The sequence below is a fragment of the Silurus aristotelis genome (genome assembly GCF_946808225.1).
Source record: "Silurus aristotelis genome assembly, chromosome: 10".
Taxonomy (NCBI): domain Eukaryota; kingdom Metazoa; phylum Chordata; class Actinopteri; order Siluriformes; family Siluridae; genus Silurus; species Silurus aristotelis.
Genome location: NC_139583.1, coordinates 11,351,206 through 11,373,323, shown reverse-complemented (window position 1 = coordinate 11,373,323; position 22,118 = coordinate 11,351,206). Strand labels below are relative to the sequence as shown.

General features: G+C 37.7%; 1 protein-coding gene and 1 long non-coding RNA gene across 5 annotated transcripts; one reads left to right on the top strand and one right to left on the bottom strand.

Annotated features, from left to right (window-relative positions):
* Window positions 1-72: 72 nt before the first annotated feature.
* Window positions 73-3,862, bottom strand: LOC310731922. Its single transcript, XR_014535317.1, has 3 exons — window positions 3,585-3,862; window positions 1,049-1,299; window positions 73-941 (listed from the first exon to the last, which is right to left on the bottom strand). It is a non-coding gene; the product is annotated as an uncharacterized lncRNA (long non-coding RNA).
* rfx4 (regulatory factor X, 4) lies at window positions 1,323-20,477 on the top strand. Of its 4 annotated transcripts, none has more exons than XM_083551910.1 (18): window positions 1,323-2,307; window positions 4,706-4,792; window positions 4,985-5,045; window positions 6,666-6,789; window positions 7,761-7,822; window positions 8,045-8,258; window positions 8,810-8,887; window positions 9,068-9,231; window positions 9,863-9,963; window positions 10,052-10,110; window positions 11,335-11,479; window positions 12,220-12,314; window positions 12,867-12,984; window positions 14,024-14,143; window positions 15,197-15,349; window positions 15,514-15,640; window positions 15,725-15,863; window positions 19,188-20,477. In XM_083551910.1, exons 1-18 carry the CDS (start codon window positions 2,265-2,267, stop codon window positions 19,455-19,457), a joined length of 2,160 nt encoding a protein of 719 aa, XP_083408036.1. In that variant the 5' UTR covers window positions 1,323-2,264; the 3' UTR covers window positions 19,458-20,477. The 4 variants fall into 4 exon arrangements, with proteins under 4 accessions (XP_083408036.1, XP_083408034.1, XP_083408035.1 ...); XM_083551908.1 differs by having other exon boundaries at window positions 15,475-15,640; XM_083551909.1 differs by having other exon boundaries at window positions 1,324-2,307; window positions 15,194-15,349.
* The last annotated feature ends 1,641 nt before the right edge of the window (window positions 20,478-22,118 follow it).

Below are 22,118 nucleotides of genomic sequence, written 5' to 3'. Positions count from 1 at the left end.
TAATTGTGACAATCATAACACTATAATTATATAATGCAGAATTATTATAATGAAGAAATTATCATACAAGAAATTTCAAGTGAAAAAACTGGCATTATATAACAGGCAGCCAGATTATACATTATACATTTTAGGATTTTTTTGTTGGTCAAATTTGGCATCAGAATTATGTTAAAATTTGTTACTAATTCTTTTGTATTGCATTAAAAAAACTGATGTTCTCTAAAATGATGACATAATTTTGATAATCACCCATAATGCCATGTTATAACTGACACTGCCATTGAGTCACAGAGATCAGATCTGCTTGTTGTTTGTGTTGAACCAATGGTCCCAGAGCGGTGGTCCCAGAGCGGTACTCCCCTGCACACCCACCCAATTTAACCTCTGCCAGTGATTAAGGGTCAAAGAAACAGGAAGTGTTTATCCCAAATGGCCTGATGGCAAGGACGAAGGCACAAGTATTGTGTCTCCTTGATTAAGTGTTAATGTGACAACACTGACAGGTGAAAAAGTGCTTGCTGTGTTGGCCACCTTCCTTCTCTGATGCTTTTTACACTAATAAAACGTCCACCATTCAAAGCATGCCGCCACCCACTAAGCCGTCTTAGAAGCTTTTGATTGGGAGAATGCTGCAGAAAGGGCACTGACAGTGACTCACTGATAAAGGTTGGAGGGAGGGTGGGGTGTGCTGTTGTCTCTTTTAGGCGACTGCACCTGTCCTAACTAATGAGGGCCTAATGAGAGACTGAGAGTAATAAAACAGAAAGAGGATCTTTTGAGGAGGGGGAACAGAATCTCCTTCTAACTTACCATCTTCTACTGTGTACACCTTGAATACTGGAATTAATGAGGCACTCACGAGTCCTGATCCTCACGTCTGATGCATTCAGCTCGTATTCGATCTCTCGTCTGCATGCCATGTTATAAGCGTTGGCGGCCTATGAAGGAGTAGAAGGATTCAGAAGTTGATTAATAAGTTTTATACCGGGCCGGAACTCTCTTCGGCTTTAAGAAACAACAAGAAGCCACATATTAATAAGGCAACCTGAGTAAACCATTCTAGAGTGCTGGAGAGTCTTCCTCCTCTTTCCACCATGTGGGGAGCAGTTCGGCCATAATCCCCCTTTCTCTTGCTCACTCTCTCTCCCCTTTTTTTTCTCTCCCCCCGTGGTTCCATTCATATTCTAATCACAGCTTTCCCCTCTGCAATTCGCAGGCACTCCATCAGAGCCTCCCTGCCTCAGGCTCTACACTTTTACTTCCCCCTTTTGTGACCAATGCTCTCCTCCCAGCACACTAAAATAAGGTTGGTACAAGGAGAGAGTGAGCGAGACAGAAGGGGAGGGGGGTCAACCAGTGCTGTGTTTGCGCAAGAACAGATTTGACCAAATTCTTCAACTTTCTCTTTTTTATTCCCATTTTAAGATTTTCTGCCATTTTGTTTTAATGGTGCAATAAAAGCAGTAATAGATTAGAAAAGTGACAAGATAATGCAAACATAATTGTTTTATTATTATGCAAAAAAGTTTCAACCTTGTCACTGGTGTTCGCAGTTTGTTAGCTTGTTCCATGAAATACTGCGTGGGTTTACCAGAGAAGATGCAAGAAAGAATGTAATGGGCCAAAAAGTGGCCCTTGGATCAAGAACTTTAAAACGGAGGCAGTGGGGGCAGTGTGTGTATGTGTGCAGGGAGGGGGTATGAAAACGTATTAAATGCTATAATGGAAGACGGGGAGGCCACAGTGCTGGGATTGCGTAGATCTAAGCCTCTATTTTTCTGGGGAGGGAGCTTTTCTTATTCAAAACAGCCCCACAAAAGACTTCCAGTGAGCCTTGCCACATCCCCATCTGACTCGAAGCCATTCATCAGCCTGCCGAGCCTATCAATGACATGTCCCCCATCAGGGCTCCTATAAAATCAGCCCCTTTCCCATGAAACATCAGCAAACATTTTGACGGCTCTGGCTTTTCCCCCCTCTGGATTTCTGGAGTCTCTGACCCTCACACCCCCCCACCGCTTCCACCCTCACCCCCGCCACCTCTCCACCACTATCACCACCACCACCTCCACCATCTTCTCTCTCTCTCTCTCTCTCTCTCTCTCTCTCTCTTACACACTCTCTCTCTCTGTATAGCCAGTACATCATATGCGTCTCAGTGACAGGCAGTGCTCTCGGAGATTCGGAGGGAGCTGAGGAGGGGGAATCCTGCTCGAAGCCATTTTCTCAGAGAAACCCTGGGGACACTGGATGGGAAAAGGATGCACTGTGGGCTGCTCGAAGAGCCTGATATGGAATCCACAGGTTGGTTCTTGCCGTGCTGCCTGTGGCTTTCAGGATGCTTGGGAGCCTGGGCAATTTTTTTGGGACTCAAGACTTGGAAATTTGTGACCTTACAGTAGAATTTTTTTTTCTTTTTTTTTAAAACATTTAGTACTTTTGACCTTCAGCAGGATATCCTGGTGGCCTTATTACTTGTTAGAACCTTCTAAACAGGGCTTTTTTTAATTTTTGCTTCAAAAGGGTGCATGCACTTTTGCATCCTAGTAAACTTTTCAGTGGCATTCGGGTCAGACGGAATTTCAATTCGAGATTTCTGGCTCCTAATTTTGTCAAGCGGTTTGGAGTTTTTTTTTTTTTGGTGAATGAGTGTAAAAGTCGCACTGCTTCTGGAGGCCCAGAGCTGCACCTGCTGTATGCTGTATACTCCGAGCTGCTCTGATTTAGTCCACTGGTTAAAAACAGCTTAAGGTGGAACAGTGTTATAAAAGTTTGTGTGTGCGGGTGTGTTTATGCGCTAATAGAAACGGTAGGCTAATTATTGCTAAATCAAATCTAAAATCAAACTAAATCTAATCACGTTTACCTTCTTTAATTTTAAAGTGATATAATCCGACTACATCTGTTGCATTTAGGCCTAAACTTTTAACACCAAATACATCCTTCTCAGTTTTAGTATCAACTCCGTATTCATTACAATAACAATCTGACAGTTATATTCAAGTTAATTTCTTATCCAACTATCCAGGCTGGATTTCTGTGATATTCAGTGGCACACAAGAAAACGATCACTGATCCGTCTCGCCTTTAGATTGGATTTAATCCAATTATTTAGACCCGCTCAAACTGCGCACAAAACAAACCGTTCACTTACAACTACCCAGCTTAAAGGTAACGTTTAATATAATAATAATATAATTTAATATATATATATATATATATATATATATATATATATATATATATATATATATATATAACTTTTTACAATTAACATTTCTACTTGTTTTACCAGTATACAATAAATATCCGAGTTATTAAAAAGCCATCAGGCCCAACTGCTTGTTGGCAACGTCGCAAATATCTTTTAGGGATTATCCGTAAAACGCTTGTTTGTTTGTTTTTTGTTGGTTTTTAAACCTTAACTATTTGAATTATTCATTTATTAAACAGGAAAACTTAATTCATTATTATTATGATTACTTATTAATTATTGGTCACGTTAAACTGATAAATATAGTTTATACTAAAACAGAATATTTGTATTTAGTGTAAATTAGTATAGTTTGAATATCACTGACATTTTGTTCTCTCGATCCTCATCGTCATGATGTTCAATTATTATTAAAAAACTTGTGTGAAACTTTCTCCGGCACTCAGCAGCAGTAACCCGTTCTGCTGAACCGGAATTGGAGTGGTTGCCGACCCTCATCCTTGGCAACTGCTGCTATGGTAATAGTCGTTACGACCCGTGCCGGAAACACGGTATAGCTTCAGGGTTATGTCCGTTAGCTCAGTATGGTCCCGAGCCGTGTTACATGACGTGTTTCGGCGGGGACACCGAGCGCGCGCACTTGGCAGCAGCCTCGCGCGACTCGCAGAATGTACACCGCTACCCTAAAACCTACACGGTACAGAGCAGAGCCTTCTGCGCATGCGCACGCGACTCTTCCCTAGGCATATCAATTCTGATTTCTTAATGGACCTTAATTAATGCTGGAGTGTTGATTAAAAACATTTTAAATTTAGAATATTAATTTAAGTATTTTTTTTTATTTCCTTGTCAATTAGTATTATTTATTTTATTCCCAGGTTTCCTGCTCAGAAAAATAATCTTAGCATAAGACATTCCCCTGTTAAAATATTTTGCCAGTAGTTTTATGCTGGTGGTATATTTTCTCAAGACCTTTAAAACATGCCACATACAGTTTTCTGATAAATTTACAGAAAAACAAAACAACAACAACAACACAAAATACTTATAAAAAAAAAAAAGAAAAAAAATATAAGCGCTTACTAGGCCAGGAGCGTTTGGTAAAGTATGACAACAGTCATTTATGTGACAATCAGTGTCCAAGGAAGAAACCCACTCCTTAGATTAATCTAAACATGGTTGCTCATGGATCCTCCTCATTTTTTCAACAAAATTGCATTTCCTTCTGCACATTCCAAATTGAGAATCATACTTTGTGTGAATCTGTAGAGGATATTCACAGAATTTCATAAAATAATTCAGTTTTACATGCACTCTCTATTTTTATTATTATTATATTTTTTATCCAGCCAACCAGTTACCACCTGTTGCTTTACCAAGTCATGCATATGACAGTGAGGATAAAAAGCACTCCTTGTGTAAAAATGATGGAAATGATCAAAAATTGCATGTGCATATAGAATAAAATGAACCTTTCCATTTTTCCAGAGAGCTGGATTGAAAGGTGCCTGAATGAAAGTGAGAGCAAACCTTATTCCAGCCACACGTCCCTGGGGAACACGTCCACAGATGAAAGTAAGCTATGTCACTTCAGTACACCAACTGTTAATAACCTGTTTTCAAAGTGCCAGCGAGTGTACACTTTTGTTGTTTCAGTTTTAGAAAAGGAGATGACGTGGAGACATTCAGTGATTTAAATAGATTCATTTAAAATATAAAATCATATTTTCAATTCCTGAATTTTTTTGTTTTTGGAATTTGTCAAAGATGAAGAGAAGGAAAATAACCGGGCATCTAAACGTCATTCGACACCTGCGACTTTACAGTGGTGAGTTTTGCTGCTTTACTCAGCCTCGTTCTGTATCATTATATCAATTTCATGTCCTGGACTACTAAACTGGGTTTGTTTATTATTAAGCATGCCACCTCATGTAAAACCAGAGAGCTTCATTCACAGCAAAAACACCTAGTGCTGATTTCATAAGCATAGCTGGACATAAATGAATACTTTTTCTGGAGTTTCTGGAGCTCTGAATTAGACCCTGGACATTTTGCTTGGTGCATAGGATTTATTTATTTTGTTTAAATCTTTCTTCAAAAATAGGTTAAGTTGTGCCAGTGACTATTTAAAACAATTAATCCCTATAGTATGTATCAGTATTTGTTTAGAATTGTGAAGAGTACAGTGTAACATCAAGTTATTTATAATTTCAATATGTTGTGTGTTAGCTTTAAAAATTGTAAAAAGAAAAAATAATACATCCAGACCCACCATCTTTCTCATAATTTCTCTAAATCAAAATGAAGGCGCTCTTGGTATTTATACTGTACATCCATCCACCAAGCCCTGTTTACACTCTGCTGTCTGTAATATTTGTCATTTCAACAGGTGTATGAACTATGAGATATAGGTGGTCTGTATATATATATATATATATATATATATATATATATATATATATATATATATATATATATATATATATATATATATATACATACATTATATATATATATATATATATATATATATATATATATATGTATGTATGTATGTGTATATATATATATATATATATATATATGTATGTGTATGTATGCATACATATGTGTGTGTGTGTATATGTGTATATGTATATATGTGACACATACAATTCAGGAATTATGTGAACTGAAATTTGATTGGTTAGAAAACCCTTATTGAGAAAGTATTTGTGTTTTTGGCCCATGAAGCTGAATAACTTATTAATTCATGATTTCTTAATAAGTTATATCACTATGTCACTAACATCATGTGTAATACGTATTTATATTTAAGTTTCTACATAGTAATCATACGTATTTGTAATATGACTTTTGTGTGGTCTAAGCTAAAAATGAAAAAGAATTGATTAAATCTAATTATTAATTAGATACAAAAAGCTTTATAATAATATTTAATTGAGCAAATGTAATGTCAAGATGGCTGGGATTAGGTCTGTATTTTCTGCAGTGTTTTAATGCAGCATAATATCAATTAGACTAAAATTCAAATATTGAGTCAATAATATTTTGAAAAAATAAACTATATGTATATGATTTACTATCAATGACAATTTGCTATTGTGTTAACAATGGCTTAGTAAATGGCATTTCTTTCTTTCTTGTTTTGATTTTATTGCAATTTTTTTATGTTTCATCTGTTTTATAGTCAGAGATGTTTTACTGTTCAAAGCCTATTAGAACTATCTTCAGGTGGAAATTTTACAGAGGCTTCTTGTATTTCTTAATCGAAAATGAATTACATAAATCTTATTTGAAACTTGTGTCAAAATAATTAGAAACTAGAGATCCATTGTGCTTACCTAATATAACTTTTTATTTTATTTTTTATGCAGTACAATGCCAGTGTTTTTCTAAGCCCCTTAGAACTGTTATACAGCCGTGTTAATAAAATGTTTTTCACTAGGTTGGAGGAGAACTACGAGATTGCTGAGGGTGTTTGTGTCCCTCGCAGTGCACTTTACATGCACTATCTAGACTTCTGTGAAAAGCATGGCACTCAGCCTGTCAATGCTGCCAGTTTTGGGAAGGTAAGCTGTCACAAGATGGTTATTCTGAGCATGAAAGCTGAATTGTTTATAAGATGCATACAATACTTCCAATATGTTTAGATTCAGGCTTAAATATATTTATAATAGTACAGATGTATTACATGGTGAGATTGAGGTTGAGTTTGTGGGATTGTAGCTAAATGCATATTATATCGATGTGAAAATTAAGATCTTTGATCAAGCCCTTTCAGTCATTTGTACAAAATCACTTCCCCTTAGTAGAATAGTTGAATATCGGTGTCACTGGTCTTTTCCGCAAACTAACAATGTAAACCTATAGACATGCTTGCCCTTGTTCCCACAATCTGTCCAAGCACCTCCTTACGTCGGCACCACCTGACATCCCTGCCCCATTCCCCAGCTCCTGTCTGAGGATATTGAAAAAGAGAGGGGGCCTGGATTAATGTGTAATTAAAGGAAATTTGGAAGGGTGAGATGTTGCGGAATGTTAGATCAGTGGCTGAAGCAGCGTGGGGTGTCCTTTAGGAAGGCTTCATTGATTCGGGACAAAAAAGAGAGAGAGAGCTGGGGCTGCCTCCCTGTCTGCTCATTTATCAAGCCGAGTCTGACAGAAACTTCACAGCTTGGCCCCTTTTTTCATCCCACACAATGGAGTGCTCCACTGTTTGCTAAAGTTTCTGCACCGGGAGCTGGACCAAGGAGCCAATCTTATGGACAAAAACAGAACAGAGAGAGAGACAGACGCTCGGAGAGAGACATAAGAAAATGGGGGGAAAAAAATGGAAAGAAGAACTGTTGGATATGAATTTTGTGAATGTGTCAACTGGCAAGAACTTCAGTGGTCAGTCAGAGAGCCATCACTCATACGATACAACTTCTTTTATGTTGGGCATGTCCAGTAGATTTAAGTAAACAGTTTAAGCAGTGTGCAAAGGAAGAAAGTATATGTGACCTGCTGCAGATTATTTTTTGTGTCTTGTCCTGTACAGATAATAAGACAGCAGTTTCCTCAGTTAACGACACGAAGGCTGGGAACCAGGGGCCAATCGAAGTAAGTGTTAGCTGACTGTCAATGTGAATATTTTTTTCTCATATTATGTGATAATTCTGTTGATCATTCAATTTAAAGTACTTAACCTGTGTCTGCAAAACTGCCTTGGTTCTCTCTCTCTCTCTCTCTCTCTCTCTCTCTCTCTCTCTCTCTCTCTCTCTCTCTCTCTCTCTCTCTCCATTTCTCTGTCACTTTTTCTGACTTCATCTCTCTTTCTCCCAGGTACCACTACTACGGCCTGGCAGTAAAGGAGAGCTCACAGTACTACGATGTGATGTACTCCAAGAAGGGTGGCGCCTGGGTAAACGAGACAGGCAAAAAAGAGGTTACCAAGCAGACAGTGGCGTATTCACCCCGCTCCAAACTAGGCACTCTGCTGCCAGAATTTCCAAATGTCAAAGACCTAAATCTGCCTGCCATTCTGCCAGAACAGAAGGTAAATAAAGCACTAAAAAACCCAGTGACTATGTTCCTCTTTAGCCAGCCTTAACCCCCACCACCACCACCACCACCACCCATCTCTTCTCATACAGCCACCCCTCCTGCTTCCCCTTTCATCTGCCCCCTGCACCTTCTCTGAGTCTGGATTTAAACAAGGGCCCAGAGGATTTATATGCTGGGTCCTAGCGAACTCTTAATCTTTCAAGTAGATAATAAGATCTCACACACAACAAAGTACAGACCCTAGCTGTCCTAGCTTTTTTTTTTTTTTTTTTTTTTTTTTAAAGGGAGCTGTAATTTGAAATGCTTAATGGCTTGCTGATCTCCAAAGCCTCTTTTATACACTGCGCTTGACTTCAATTTGTGGCCAGCATTATTGATGCAAGTGTTTCATGTGTCATTTAGTTTTTGAATAATTTATTTTTGTAGAACGTTTATAGCATGTATTAAGAAGAAATGAAAGTATGTGTGAATGGATATCAATGTAGAAATTATTGTAGTTTTTTTATTTCCTTGTCATTATTTAATAATTTATTTTATTTCCAGGTTTCGACATTTATCATGATGTATAGAACTCACTGCCAGAGAATACTAGACACCGTCATACGAGCCAATTTCGATGAGGTTTGTGTATTGTGTATTTAGAAGTTTTTTTTTTTTTTTTTTTATTGGATGAACTGATTAAATGTCTGGTTTATGGCTTTTGGACACCTGAACTCAGTATAGTCTTTAATTGTTTAAAATTTGTCCCCACAGTGTAGTTCAAGTATTAATAATTCCCTTACTGTGTCTGTGTATGTGTAGGTCCAGAGCTTCTTGTTGCATTTTTGGCAGGGCATGCCTCCACACATGCTGCCTGTCCTGGGCTCATCCACTGTAGTAAACATCGTAGGGGTGTGTGACTCAATTTTATACAAAGCCATTTCAGGAGTCCTAATGCCTACAGTCCTGCAGGCCTTGCCTGATAGGTGAGTGTTTGTTGTCCTGATACTGCTTGTATCTTTTTATGGCATAAGTTGGCTTCTTAGGTCTTTTTGTCATGTCAGTTTGGCTAAAAATGTTGAAAAAGGTATAATGGTGTGTTTCTGTTCATATATTTTTATTAATCCACATTTATTTCCAAACCAGTTTAAGAGCACATACAGCTCATGTAGATTATGAGGCTCATGCTTAATATGTCGTCTTTTACTGCAGGAAGTTTGAGAATGATGAATCGCCAAGCTCATTTGATAATTTAGAGTTAAATTAACTCACTTTCTAATTCTTACAAATCACTTTATATTCCTTTGAATTTTTTTTAATTTCCATTAATTCATTAGATCGTAAATCTAGAGGTAATTTAAGCGTCTGGTTTTTGAAATGAAAACAATGCATACATTTTTCTCACTTTTCCTGTTAATTACATTTTTAAATGATAAAAATGTACTTGTAATTTACATATGCACAGAAAGGAAGCAGATTTTAGTTCATTAATGAGGAGCACTCAGACGTATTTTAATTACAAATATTTCCTCAAAATGACCACAAAATGTATATTCAGAATGTGCCATTAGTTCAGGTATTTCAGTTTTGTAATCATTGTTTTAATTGGCCATGCAGCCTGACTCAGGTCATCAGGAAATTTGCTAAGCAGCTTGATGAGTGGTTGAGGGTGGCTCTGCATGATCTACCCGAGAACCTGCGCAACATCAAGTTCGAGTGTAAGTCTCATCTTAGAAATGTGGCTGTTGACTATGTATTGTTGTGGTTTCTCAAAGCAGTGTAAAAGAAATGTTCAATTCTTTTTAGTGTCAAGAAGATTCTCCCAAATCCTTAAGCGGCAAACATCATTAAATCATCTTTGTCAGGTGAGACATATTTTCCTTTTATGTTTTTATATTTTCTGATATGAATTGTCTTGTAAGTCTTGGCACATGTACAGCTACAGTTAATGAGTTTGTTATAAAACAATAACTCATTGATGCTTAATGAAATGTGGTTTGCCTTGAGTTACATCCACAAAACTGATAAATAGTTTTTAGAGCAAACCATCTCCAGACCTTATCTGAAAAAGCAGGTGTAGGATATTTTGAGTTAAAACAAGAATAATTGATTGGGATGAGGGAGTGGTGGGGAGTTAAATATTAATGAGAAGATCCATATGCTGATGATCAGAGGATATGGAAGAAGCAGAAGGAACAGGAAAATTATTAGTGAATCACTTTATATCTTCTTAATTTTCTTAAGTTAAAAAAGAGCAAACGGTCAAATGGATATTATTTAAAATCTATAAGTATCCTATCATACACTGTTTTAACATTTGTGTTCATTTTAATAATAATAATAATAATAATAATAATAATAATAATAATAATAATATATGATTGTGTTCTTCAAGTCCACATTCTTGCACGTAGCTAAATATTTTTATTAGGGATTTTCAAAATTAATGTGTTTATAACGCGTTAATGCAAATTCATTTGAACAGCACTAATTTTATTAACATGCGATTAATGCAGCACGCATTTCTGTTTGACCATTTTTATTAAAGATATAAATAAATAAATATAAAGGAGGCTAAATTAAAACCTTCAACCCAACACACATTTGTTCACAATGTCCTCCCTTTATTCAGATAAAAAAAAAAAAAAAAAAAAAATCCACTGAAAATTTTTTTTTATTATTAAATATTTGTTTTACTGATGCGCCAAGACTCAGCACCAAAATCCACCATGATGCAACTATGGAAACATAGCAAAAGTTCTGTTTGATGGTCCTGATGATTTACAAAATTAAAAACACCATAATTACTTTAAAAAATTTACAAGAATATTTTGTCTTCATGATCTATGTTGAGTTTGGTTTTACTAATAATGAATGTACATTTGCATAAAGCATCAATATTTGTCTATGCCCATGTTGATCAGAGTATTAAAACCTAAAAAAGTAAGGTACATTTAGAACAGATACAAATGCGTGATTAAGTTGCTACTGATCACGTGTTAACTCATGACAATCATGCGATTGATCGTGATTAAATATCTTAATCGATTTGCAGTCCTAGTTTTTGCATTTTTTTTCTGCACTTGTAGGCATCACGGACCGTAATCCACAGTGCAGATATCACCTTTCAGATGCTGGAAGACTGGAGGAATGTAGATCTAAACAGCATCACAAAGCAGACACTTTACACGATGGAGGACTCGAGGGAGGATCAGAGACGACTTATAATCCAATGTGAGTGTCAAACAATTTATAGAATAATAAAAAGAGCTGAGCAACTTTGTTCTTTTATTTAACTAAATTGTAGAAACAGGTTGTAGAGCTTTTAAAAATGAAGTGTGCATTATAAAAGAGCAGGGCTAATTCCTCTTTATTTAAGTAATATTTAGATCTTTTATTGGTGCTCCGACTTAACAAATGCTGTTCACATGTTCACACACTAACAAAACGTCTAAAAAGAAGTTGATGCTACGATTCACACTGAATTGCTAGTATCTGTAATAGTGTTGTGCTGTCAAAATGTACATCTTGATGTTTGGTGTCAGTCTGTCATTTAGCAGCTAGAGTAGCTATTTCAGAGCTGAATCCTTCCCACGGTTATCAGGGGCAGTCTTTAATAACAGCCACTGAGAGGTTAACCGGGCTTACCCTCACACTTTAACTCCCAGGGAGAATTTCAGACTCATTTCAGTGGCAAGCCACAAATGACTGATAAGATCAAAGTTCAGAAATTAGCTCTTGCCACTGCATTAAAGGCAGAATTGTGTTAAGGTACATAATGTATTCATTAATCGCAACAGAATTTTATATGGATATGAAAAACATGATGTTTGAGTAAGGGCATGTATGAGATTTTCTGTTCAACTTGTGGAAGCACTGCTATGGATCATTAATTATTGTTGATGGATAATTTTGATAGATAAATTTCAAATTTGCCTTATGTTCAGTTTTTTGTCCTGTGTTTCCCCACTTAGTGTATCAGGAATTTGACCGGCTGCTGGAGGATCAGTCTCCCATTGAAGCATACATAGAGTGGCTGGACTCAATGGTGGACAGATGTGTTGTACGGGTCAGTTCAGTTTTATGTTTGTTCTTTTAGCAGAAACACCAGCTATTCACAAATTACCCTAAACTGATTACCCAGTTCAAATTATATATTATATATCAAATTCTGCATATATAATTACAATTTTAAGGGAAAAAACCCAGTATAAATGTAGCCTTTTTTCTTTTCTTTTGCTCCTAAAATAAGTATACTTCAGGTGTCCATCTTAACAGCAGTGCTCTTGAAATGTGAGGCATCCATGTAAATGCCAACCCCATTATGACATGCTTATGCTGGGCCATTTGTGCTGCAATTCCCCAACTTAATGATGTCTTCATGGCCCCTTTTGCACCCATTATATTGCAGATATAGGGTTGTAAAAATGTGGTCGCCTTGGGAACGTCCACTACCCGGCAGACAATAGTTGAATGGGAAGGCGTGTCCCCAGGGGAAAATCAAATAGTTGACTTGTTGACATGTTTTTCGTTCCTGTGGGGTTAGACCCCAGCGTGGACTCTGAGTTTAAGGCCCTTGTGTGCCTCCACCAAAACCTTTCTCATGGTAATATTCCTTTAGGTGGCAGGGAAGAGACCTGGATCCCTGAAGAAGGTTGCTCAGCAGTTTCTTCTCATGTGGTCCTGTTTTGGGACAAGAGTAATCCGGGACATGACACTACACAGCGCCCCCAGCTTTGGTGAGTATGCAAGAGCTGAGTCACATTTGGGTGCCACCCCCTACGTGATGTGATGTTTAAATATCAGTATGTCATGGGTTTGTCTCAGGATTCTTATTCACAATATACGCATACTGAACATGATCCTGTCAGTTAATTATGTATGTCATTAATCTTCTACACGGCTCTTTTTTGTGGGGTTTTTTTTTCCTTGAGATTAATCCCAGGGAGTTTTTCTTGTCCCGGTCTTTTCTGGCTTGTCATTATATCTAAATCTACATTTAGATTTGTTACCTCTTATATAGAGTCCAATAAAAATTGAACTAGGGATTGTAAAACAATATTTTATATTTTTCTGTTTTAATGTATTTACACAGCTTTAAACGAATCCAAATGTAGTTTTCGATTTAATGACCAAGCCAGAAAGTACCAGGACAAGAAAAACTCCCTGAGATGAATCTCAAGAGATTTCTCATAGTCCAAATCCTAAAGCTTCATGCCAACATGGCTGCTGTGCTAGCTCTCAGCTAACAGCAGTTTCGTGTCTATAGCAAAGTAACTGAAAGAAGGACTATAAGAAGAGGCAAAGCCCCCCTCCTCTTCAGCTCAGCTCTGTCTGTGAATATCAAAGACACAGCTGGTTGCAGTGTTTTGATAATGCAGCTCTCGGTACAAAACAGCTAATTAACAAAAGCTAACCCCCCTCCGCAAGTGTTTCCTCCTGCTTCCCATTTTATGAGTGGGCAGTATTTGTGCCTGGTGCTCTGAATAGCCACATGGTTTATAATGCACACACTGACTGGACTTACTTGTACAATGTGAGGACTGTGTTGTGCTCTTTTAAAACTTTTCCCTCCCCCTTTTGTATTGTGGCAGGGCTTTTACATTATGTTCGCACCAACAACTTTAAAAAGTGTGTGATTTATGCCTAATCTGTAATCATCGTTCGTAATCGGTATTCATTAGTGGGTCTAAGAAATAACAAAGTGTACATTTCTTTAGAACTTAAAAATAAGCTGTGTATAAATCCTAAATTATAATCTTTGTAATGTATGTGCAGGCTCATTTCACCTGATTCACCTGATGTTTGATGACTATGTGCTGTACCTGCTGGAGTCACTGCACTGCCAGGAAAAAGCCAATGAGCTGATGAGGGCCATGAAGGGAGAGGGAGTTACCGGTGAGTCAGAGGATATGGACAGTCAGATATTATGCTTACATTCCAGTACATCTTTAATAAGAAGCACATAGGCATGATATATTAACATAAAGCATGGTAGAGAATGTAAAATGCACACTATATAACTAATATATTGTAGATATGCAAAGATGAAACTGTAGAAATAAAATGAACAATAGCAACAATAACATATGGTATAGAGCCAGTGCTGTCATGTGTTAGTCATCAAATGATGGCAGTGATTAACACTGTGTTCATCACAGTGGTGGAACAAATCAGTGCCTTCATATCTCAGTTATCAGTTGTTTATTTGTACTTGCTCAGTGGATGGATCAGGGAGAAAAAAGGGGAAAAAAATACTCTTTATGTGTTAAAGAACACATGATATTGTTTGAATGAACAGATAATTACAGGATTACAAATTGAAGCATATTATGTATACATTTTAAGAATACCCATACAACTGCTCAATCATGCAATCATCTAGTCAGCCATTTACATCATAGACAATGTAACGTTTTTTCAATTTTCATCTGTCTAGTTTCATTAAGTCTGTCCCCACTGTAGCCTAAGATTTCCCTTCTTGGCTCACAGGGTTGGTACCTGATATGGTTTTCAGATGTTGGATCCCATTTACCTCTAATTTCGGGGTGCTGTTTGTTCTAAGATCAGTTTAAAAAAGTGATGAATTGGCTTACCTTAGCCTTCCTGTTTGCTCAAATAATTCCCACCATTCTCTTTGTCTTCTTTCAACAATAAGAATTTTCACCACAAAACTGCCATTCAATGTTTTGTGTTTGTTTTTCGTTGAGCATTAAATTCACAGGAGATCATAACTTTCTGAAACTGTCCAAAATCAATGCCATTAGTAAAACACTTTCCCTATCCTGATATTGGGCCTGTATCTGCATGAAATTATGCATTACACTACTGCCACATGATTGTCCAGTTGCACAACTGCATGAAAGAACTGGGGTATGGGCATTCGTATTAACGTAGTGCGTAAATGTATGTTATGTATTGAGGTTTCCTCTATTGGTTTTCCTATAGCAGACAGTAGTGAGGATATGATGCTATCTGAAAGCACCTCGGTATCTCCTGAACCCTACTCTCCTGCAAAATCAGTGCCCTCAGTGGGAGCAGTATCCACAAGCACCCCAACATCAGCCCAGTCCCCAGAATACAGCAGTACGTCTGTAACCTCAGGTATGTTAAAAACATCCCATTACTATTTAATCCTGGTTATGTGAAAGGTTTCCTCTATCATTTATGTAATTTAAACGAGGCCCAAGGGAGAAACCTGTGTTTTGTATATGTGTGTATTGTACTAGGAGCCCTTCAGTCATATACATGGTCCCTTACATACACAGTGACCACGTCAGGAGGCAATCCCCCCGACGGAGGATCCCAACTTTCTTGCATGCGTAGCAGCGCCCCGGTGCAACCTACCTCATCTGCACACCGGATGCAAGTCTACCCCTACAGAGATGAGCATGGGTGAGTCATCACAAGAGAAACAGCAAAACGGTTTTAGAAATCTTGATGTTACAAGCTAATTTTTTTTCCTGCTTTTTGCCTCAGCTACACGGGCAGCTACAACTACAGCAGCTACACGAACCAGCATCATCATGCCATCCAGAGCCAGTATCCGAGTCTGCCCCATGACTCAGGCCTCCCCACCCCACTGCACTATTCCTCTTACCACCGTTCCTCTGCACAGGTCTGTTGTCCATTAGCTCAGAAAAGCCAACAATATACAAGCTTTCTCTACTAACAGCAGTGTCTTAACATCTGTTGAGTTCAGGCTTTGTTTAGTCTAATATACATTTTTTTGTGTGAACTATAATGACTTTCACTGTTTCATAATAGTTGCACAATAGTTGTGTATTCCCATTCATTGAAGTGGAAAGGGTAATGGAAGTGTATTCCAGTCCTCCCTGTTGAATAGCATCTTACAAGCCCTGTAACTCAGACAGGAATGCTGATATGAATAAGAATGGTGAATGACACACTGTGGTCATTAGCATGTCAAACGCTGAATTGTGTGTGATGCGGAGAGGGCCACAGTAATGGATCACTTAGCCTGTGCATGAACTTGCTGTCATTTCAGTCCAGCTTAATGTATGGTACTGCATTTAGGAATGTTTCTGAGAAAAAAACCCGATTAGAAATAATGTTTAAAATGAACTTATAATTCTATGCTTTCTCCAACTCCTTTCATTAAAACACATGCATCCAAAAAACAACAACTGATAAATGTATTTTTTGTATTAATTCGTGCAGAAATGGGCCACGAATGACTGTACATATTTAGAAATTAAAAACCAAACTTAAAATGGCTTACACTGGGACAGAAAGAAGAGAGACCACTAGGTTGGTGGCATCATATATTGTAAGCCAAAGCAGACATAATCGTACTGGTAATTTCCTGTCAAGAGATCTTTGACCCAGGCTCAGAGTTGCCGAAGCAGCCGGGGGTGAATCGGTCTCTCTAGAGCGGATGCAGACACTGACAGGTGGCCTGGTCACAGCGCTGACAGCCCCCCACTCAACGCTCCTCTACGCAACACTCAATAGCTTCCTAACAGAGCCCTAGCCAGCAAGCGGCAAACCAGGCCGAGCACGCCTTTATTAAAATATTGTTATTCAATGGCCTCTTTTCTCTGCACGAACAAGAGGTCACTAAGCCTCATATCTTGGTCTCTGACCCCGGCTGACTTTCTTTTTCCATGCAGCAGCACTTCATAATGGTATTGACTGTCGACTGTTTCTATTTAGAGAGGAGAGAAAATTTTATTTCCACTTTTCCTCTGTGTGTGTAAAACAGGCACAATGTCTGATCTTTGTCTGAGTGGATGCACTCGGTAGGAAGTGATTTAGATGACACAAATGGAACACTATGCTGGTTTACTATTTGAAGACAGAAAAGGATGTTTGAGAAGCACACATGTTGACATGTGTGATTTGGTTTTGTTGATGAGCACTTGAGTTACCCATGGCAACAAAAATTTCATGTAGCACCCTACATAGTGTTAAACCCTGCTCACACACTGTTTCCTTTAGGCCAACTGTAAGAATCCATTACTTATAATGTTTTTGCAATATGTAAGAAATAAAACACTTCAGGATAGGCTGTAGTTGGAAAACATATTTAAACAAGATATATTTGACATTACATTTTAATTCATTTTAGTTGCAAAACAAGGCACTGTTAGCATATATAGCATATCTAAACAATCATTAGATTGCCAGACATCTTACATTAATATTTTCTCATGAAAACACCCCATATCAATAATTACACAGAATGATTGTTGGTCTAAAATTGAACATTTCTTCTTTTTCTTTCGACTGCTCCCATTAGGGGTCGCCAACTACCTATATGTTTTCTTTCACCACAATCATAAACCTCCTCCTTGGCCTTCCTCTTTTCCTCCTTCCTGGTGGCTCCATCCTCAGTATTCTTCCATCCACCCGATACACCCTATGTCCCTCCTCTGCACATGTTTAAATCATCTCAATTGTGCCTCTCTCACTTTGTCCCCAAAACGACCTAGATGCACTGTCCCTCCAATTAACTCATTTCTAATCCTGTCCATCCTCTTCACTCCCAACGAAAACCTTAACATCTTCAGCTCTGCTACCTCCAGCTCCACCTCCTGTCTTTTACCTAATGCCACTGTCTCTAAACCATACCACAACATCGCAGGTCTCACCACAGTCCTATAAACTTTCCCTTTCACTGTTACTTCACTTACACACTCTACATTACTTTGCACTGTTGAACCTAAGTACTTAAACTCCTCCACCTTCACCACCTCTTCTCCCTGCAACTGCACCATTCCACTGCCCTCCCTCTCATGTACTCTGGCTTACTCCTACTGACTTTCATTCCTCTTCTCTCCAGCCCGTACTTCCACCTCTCCAGGCTTATCTCAACCTGCTCCCTACTCTCACCACAAATCACAATATCATTCGCAAACATCATAGTCCATGGAGACTCCTGTCTGACCTCGTCCGTCAACCTGTTTATCACCACTGCAAAGAGGAAAGGGCTCAGAGCCGATCCTTGATGCAGTCCAACCTCCACCTTGAACCAGTCTGTTATTCCTACTGCACACTTAACTGCTGTCACACTGTCCTCATGCATGTGCGACACCACCCTCACATACTTCTCTGACACACCTGACTTCCTCATTCAATTCCACAACTCCTCTCTCGGCACCCTGTCGTACGCTTTCTCTAAATCTACAAACATACAATGCAATTCCTTCTCACATTCTCTATACTTCTCTATCAACATTCTTAAAGCATATAATGCGTCTGTGGTGCTCTTCCTTGGCATGAAACCATACTGTTGCTCACAGATGGTCACCTCTTCTTTCAGCCTGGCTTCCACTACTCTTTCTCATAACTTCATGGTGTGACTGATCTACTTTATTCCCCTGTAGTTACTGCAGGTCTGCACATCTCCCTTATTCTTAAAATAAGAATATTAATAAGATAAACCTTGCAGCAAAAATAGTATCTGGGCCAATCTTATTAATTATATATATATATATATATATATATATATATATAATCTTACACATTATTTAAAATGCTCTGCCCAATCATAATTGAGCATTCAATTAGATAGCTTTTATGTACATTATATTTTTTACTGGTTTGAATATTGTGTTGCTATTTTATTCATTCTTAAAGCTTATATACCTATTTGTGAGTCCTGATTGTGAATGAATTGGTTTGTGATACTACAGGTATAATGTTACTTGTCGAAGTTGTTTTGCAGTCAAATACCTCAAATATAGTACATTTCAGTAACCAGGAAATGCTTACAATAATTATGACATTACACACACTAGATATATAACAGACATTGTTAAGCCTGATGGCTAGTCAGTAATAGTGTGTATTTGAATTTTTTTTTTGTTTTTTTTTTTTTAACTACAGCGCACACACACACACACACACACACACACACACACACACACAAACACACACATACCCTGACTGCTTTTTTTTTTTACTCTCACTTCTTTAGTACTCATTAAACAGCCCAATGTCCCGCATGGAGCCATGTCTAATGGGTGGTACTCCTCGGCTGCATGCAACTCCGATGACCACCCGCTGGCCAGATGTTCCCTCAGCAAACAGCTACTCCAGCACTCCTATGCACTCAACACGCTATGCCTCTACAGGGGACATGTACTCCTCTTTAACACCGCGCAGGAACTCTGAATACGAGCACGCACAACACTTTCCTGGCTTTGCCTATATTAGTGGAGAAGCTACTACAGGGTGGGCCAAATAGAAATATCCATAGAGACATGGGGAAAACATTGGCATATGTGTGAAGAAAGGAAGACCTTCAGCAAGACCAAGGAACACCCAGTTTCATCCTCCGAGTGCAAGTGGTAGTGGAGGACTGAGAGGGGTTTCAGAAAGCAAGCGTGTGTGTGAGAGGGTATCTACTGCGAGAGCTGTCAATCTGACTCTTTCTCATCAAGCAGAATCATTGTGGCGTGATGACAGTGCAGCTCTAGCCTAAGTGTGCCTTTTAATCATCTTTAAATTCATCCCTTCCGCAAGCATCTCGCAAAAAATCTTGGATCGTGGCCTAGATATCTTCTGGGAGTATGCATTTAACATGCTTATGTTCTGTTGCTTGACGTCAAAGCAGCTATTTAACAACACTAAATATTTAATTATCCCACTGTATATCTGCATTACCCCTTTCCCTTCCAACATATTCTGGCTCAAGGTTTGCAGTAACCAAAACAGTAAGCATAAAACTCCGTCAGACCTCTTGGCACATTGCCATAATATGTACGTCAAAGGAAGGGAGTTTACAGCTGAATTGAATTACTATCTATTATCTGCTTGCCAGTTAAATGTGTGAAGATGGAGGTCTGACGATTTCACAGTGAAATGTTTTGAATGCTGTGCGTCAGAAGTTTTGCGTTGTTTTTTTGTGTGTTACAGGCTCTGCTGCTGTCACTGTAGGAGAGCTTAACTCTAAACATTTTCCTAAGTAACATTGTGTCCTTTGGCTTATTGTTTATATATGTTTGTATAAAAAACACATTTTTTTTTAGGAAAGTGTTAACTTAGATTTGTGTGTTTTTAAATGCACTCAAAGGTACAGTGGACCTATTACCCTATGGGTAGAAATAAAAAAAAAAAAGGAAAGAATATTAAAATGTAACATTTATCTTTAGCCACTTTCACTTGTAAATAAAAGCACTCAATAACTTCTGTGGTGACAGCCGTTGCCGTGTAAATGATATATGTGGAATTATTTGTTGCCACATAAATGATTTTTAAAACCCAATATGTGTGATTATTTGCCTATTTAAATAATGAGTATTTTCCAAGTTGTATTTTGCAAATATACTTTTGTTTGTGATTAAACAATCCTTTTTCCTGAGGAGTGACTGATCCTGCTATTCCAATTCACGTAACTGATAACTCTTTGAACGTCAAGTGGTTTACGGTTCTCCCAAATGATTTGAGGGAAAGTTGTCATGCTGGTGCATTTTTCTTCCTTGTTTTTTGCAAGTTTCCTATGAGAAAATTCTCAGGCCTTTTTAATTTCTCTAAACAGCTTCGCCCTACTCCTGTTTTCTAAGATATAAGCTCAAACATATTGTGGAATATGAAAAAAGTCACAAGAAGCTTACTTGATTTTTCAGGGGTTAGTAGTATTACCAATCTTTATACTCTGAGATTAATAAACTACAGTGCAACCTTAAAACTCGTGGGGGTTACGTTCTATGAACCCTCGCGAGTAACAAAGGTTTTGACTCCTTTTGATGGTTCATTTTTTAAGGGGAATTGTACATGACCTGTACTGTAAACTCAACTAAAAAATTTTTAATTACTTGTCATAAATGTTTTATTTACTACTTTAAATGGATAATACAATAATAAATAGTTTTTTAAAACATTTTTATGTTTTTCATTAGTATAAACTCTGTTTAGAAATCTCTCACCCGTGGCTTCTCGCACACTATCAGATTTTTCGCGAGTTACTCTTATTCCCGGTTCCAAATGAAAAAATCGCCAACTATTGAGGTCGCAAGTATCGAGGTTCCACTGTATATACTTAGCCACTCTAGTTTTCTAATAAGCTCTAGTTTGGAATATTTTCTGGACTCCATCTCCACTAATTTACTCTTAATGGTACACATTGTGAAGATGCAATAAAATAGTTAATATAATTTTTTTCTACAGTGATCCAACTACTTATTTTAAAGCATACAGCAAAACATTGGACAAACATGAATGATCTGGTAACATTGTACATTAATAGATCTAGAGCAGGATCAGCTGCATATGTTTTAAGATAATGGGATGGTCACATGCATATGCTATGTGGCATGTTGAAACTCATTGTCTTGTATTGTCAAGCTTAACTTATGTACACATAGGTCAGGAGAATAAAAGAAATGTAAGTGCACATGTAACACACATTTAATAAAATAAATCCGAATGTACTGCTTGTGCAGAGGGAAATCTGAAATAAATAAAAAAGATTTTATAATCTTTGTTAACTCTGCCTTTCTTGAATATCCCTTCTTTTTAGATTACTATATTAAATTAATGTCCACAATTATGCATTCATACAATCATGTGGCAACAATGCGGAAAATCATGCTGATATACATAATTTATGGGACTGTCCATGGGTGTGCCAGACAGGCTGGTTTGTGTATACTAGAAAATGTGGCTCTTTTGGGATTTTCAATTATACAAGCCAAGCTGGGCAAACTGGGTAAGACCATGCTGACGAGAAACAATTTCTAAATCACTGTTACTTCACAGAAAGGTAAATTTTAGGAAGACAAACTAATTAGTAAAAAATTCCAAACATTAATTATTATTCAGTTCAGTCAATTAAGAAGCTGGAAAATTATTTATGTGGTGCCAAAGATTGTTTACTATTTTCACCATTGGTGTGGAAGTTGGCCAG

Excerpts from the sequence above, each read along its gene's own strand:
- rfx4 (XM_083551907.1), top strand. The coding sequence starts at position 2,265 with ATGCACTGTGGGCTGCTCGAAGAGCCTGATATGGAATCCACAG. Across the intron at positions 7,823-8,044 it reads GGAACCAGGGGCCAATCGAA|GTACCACTACTACGGCCTGG; the intron begins GTAAGTGTTAGC and ends TCTTTCTCCCAG. Across the intron at positions 8,888-9,067 it reads TACGAGCCAATTTCGATGAG|GTCCAGAGCTTCTTGTTGCA; the intron begins GTTTGTGTATTG and ends GTGTATGTGTAG.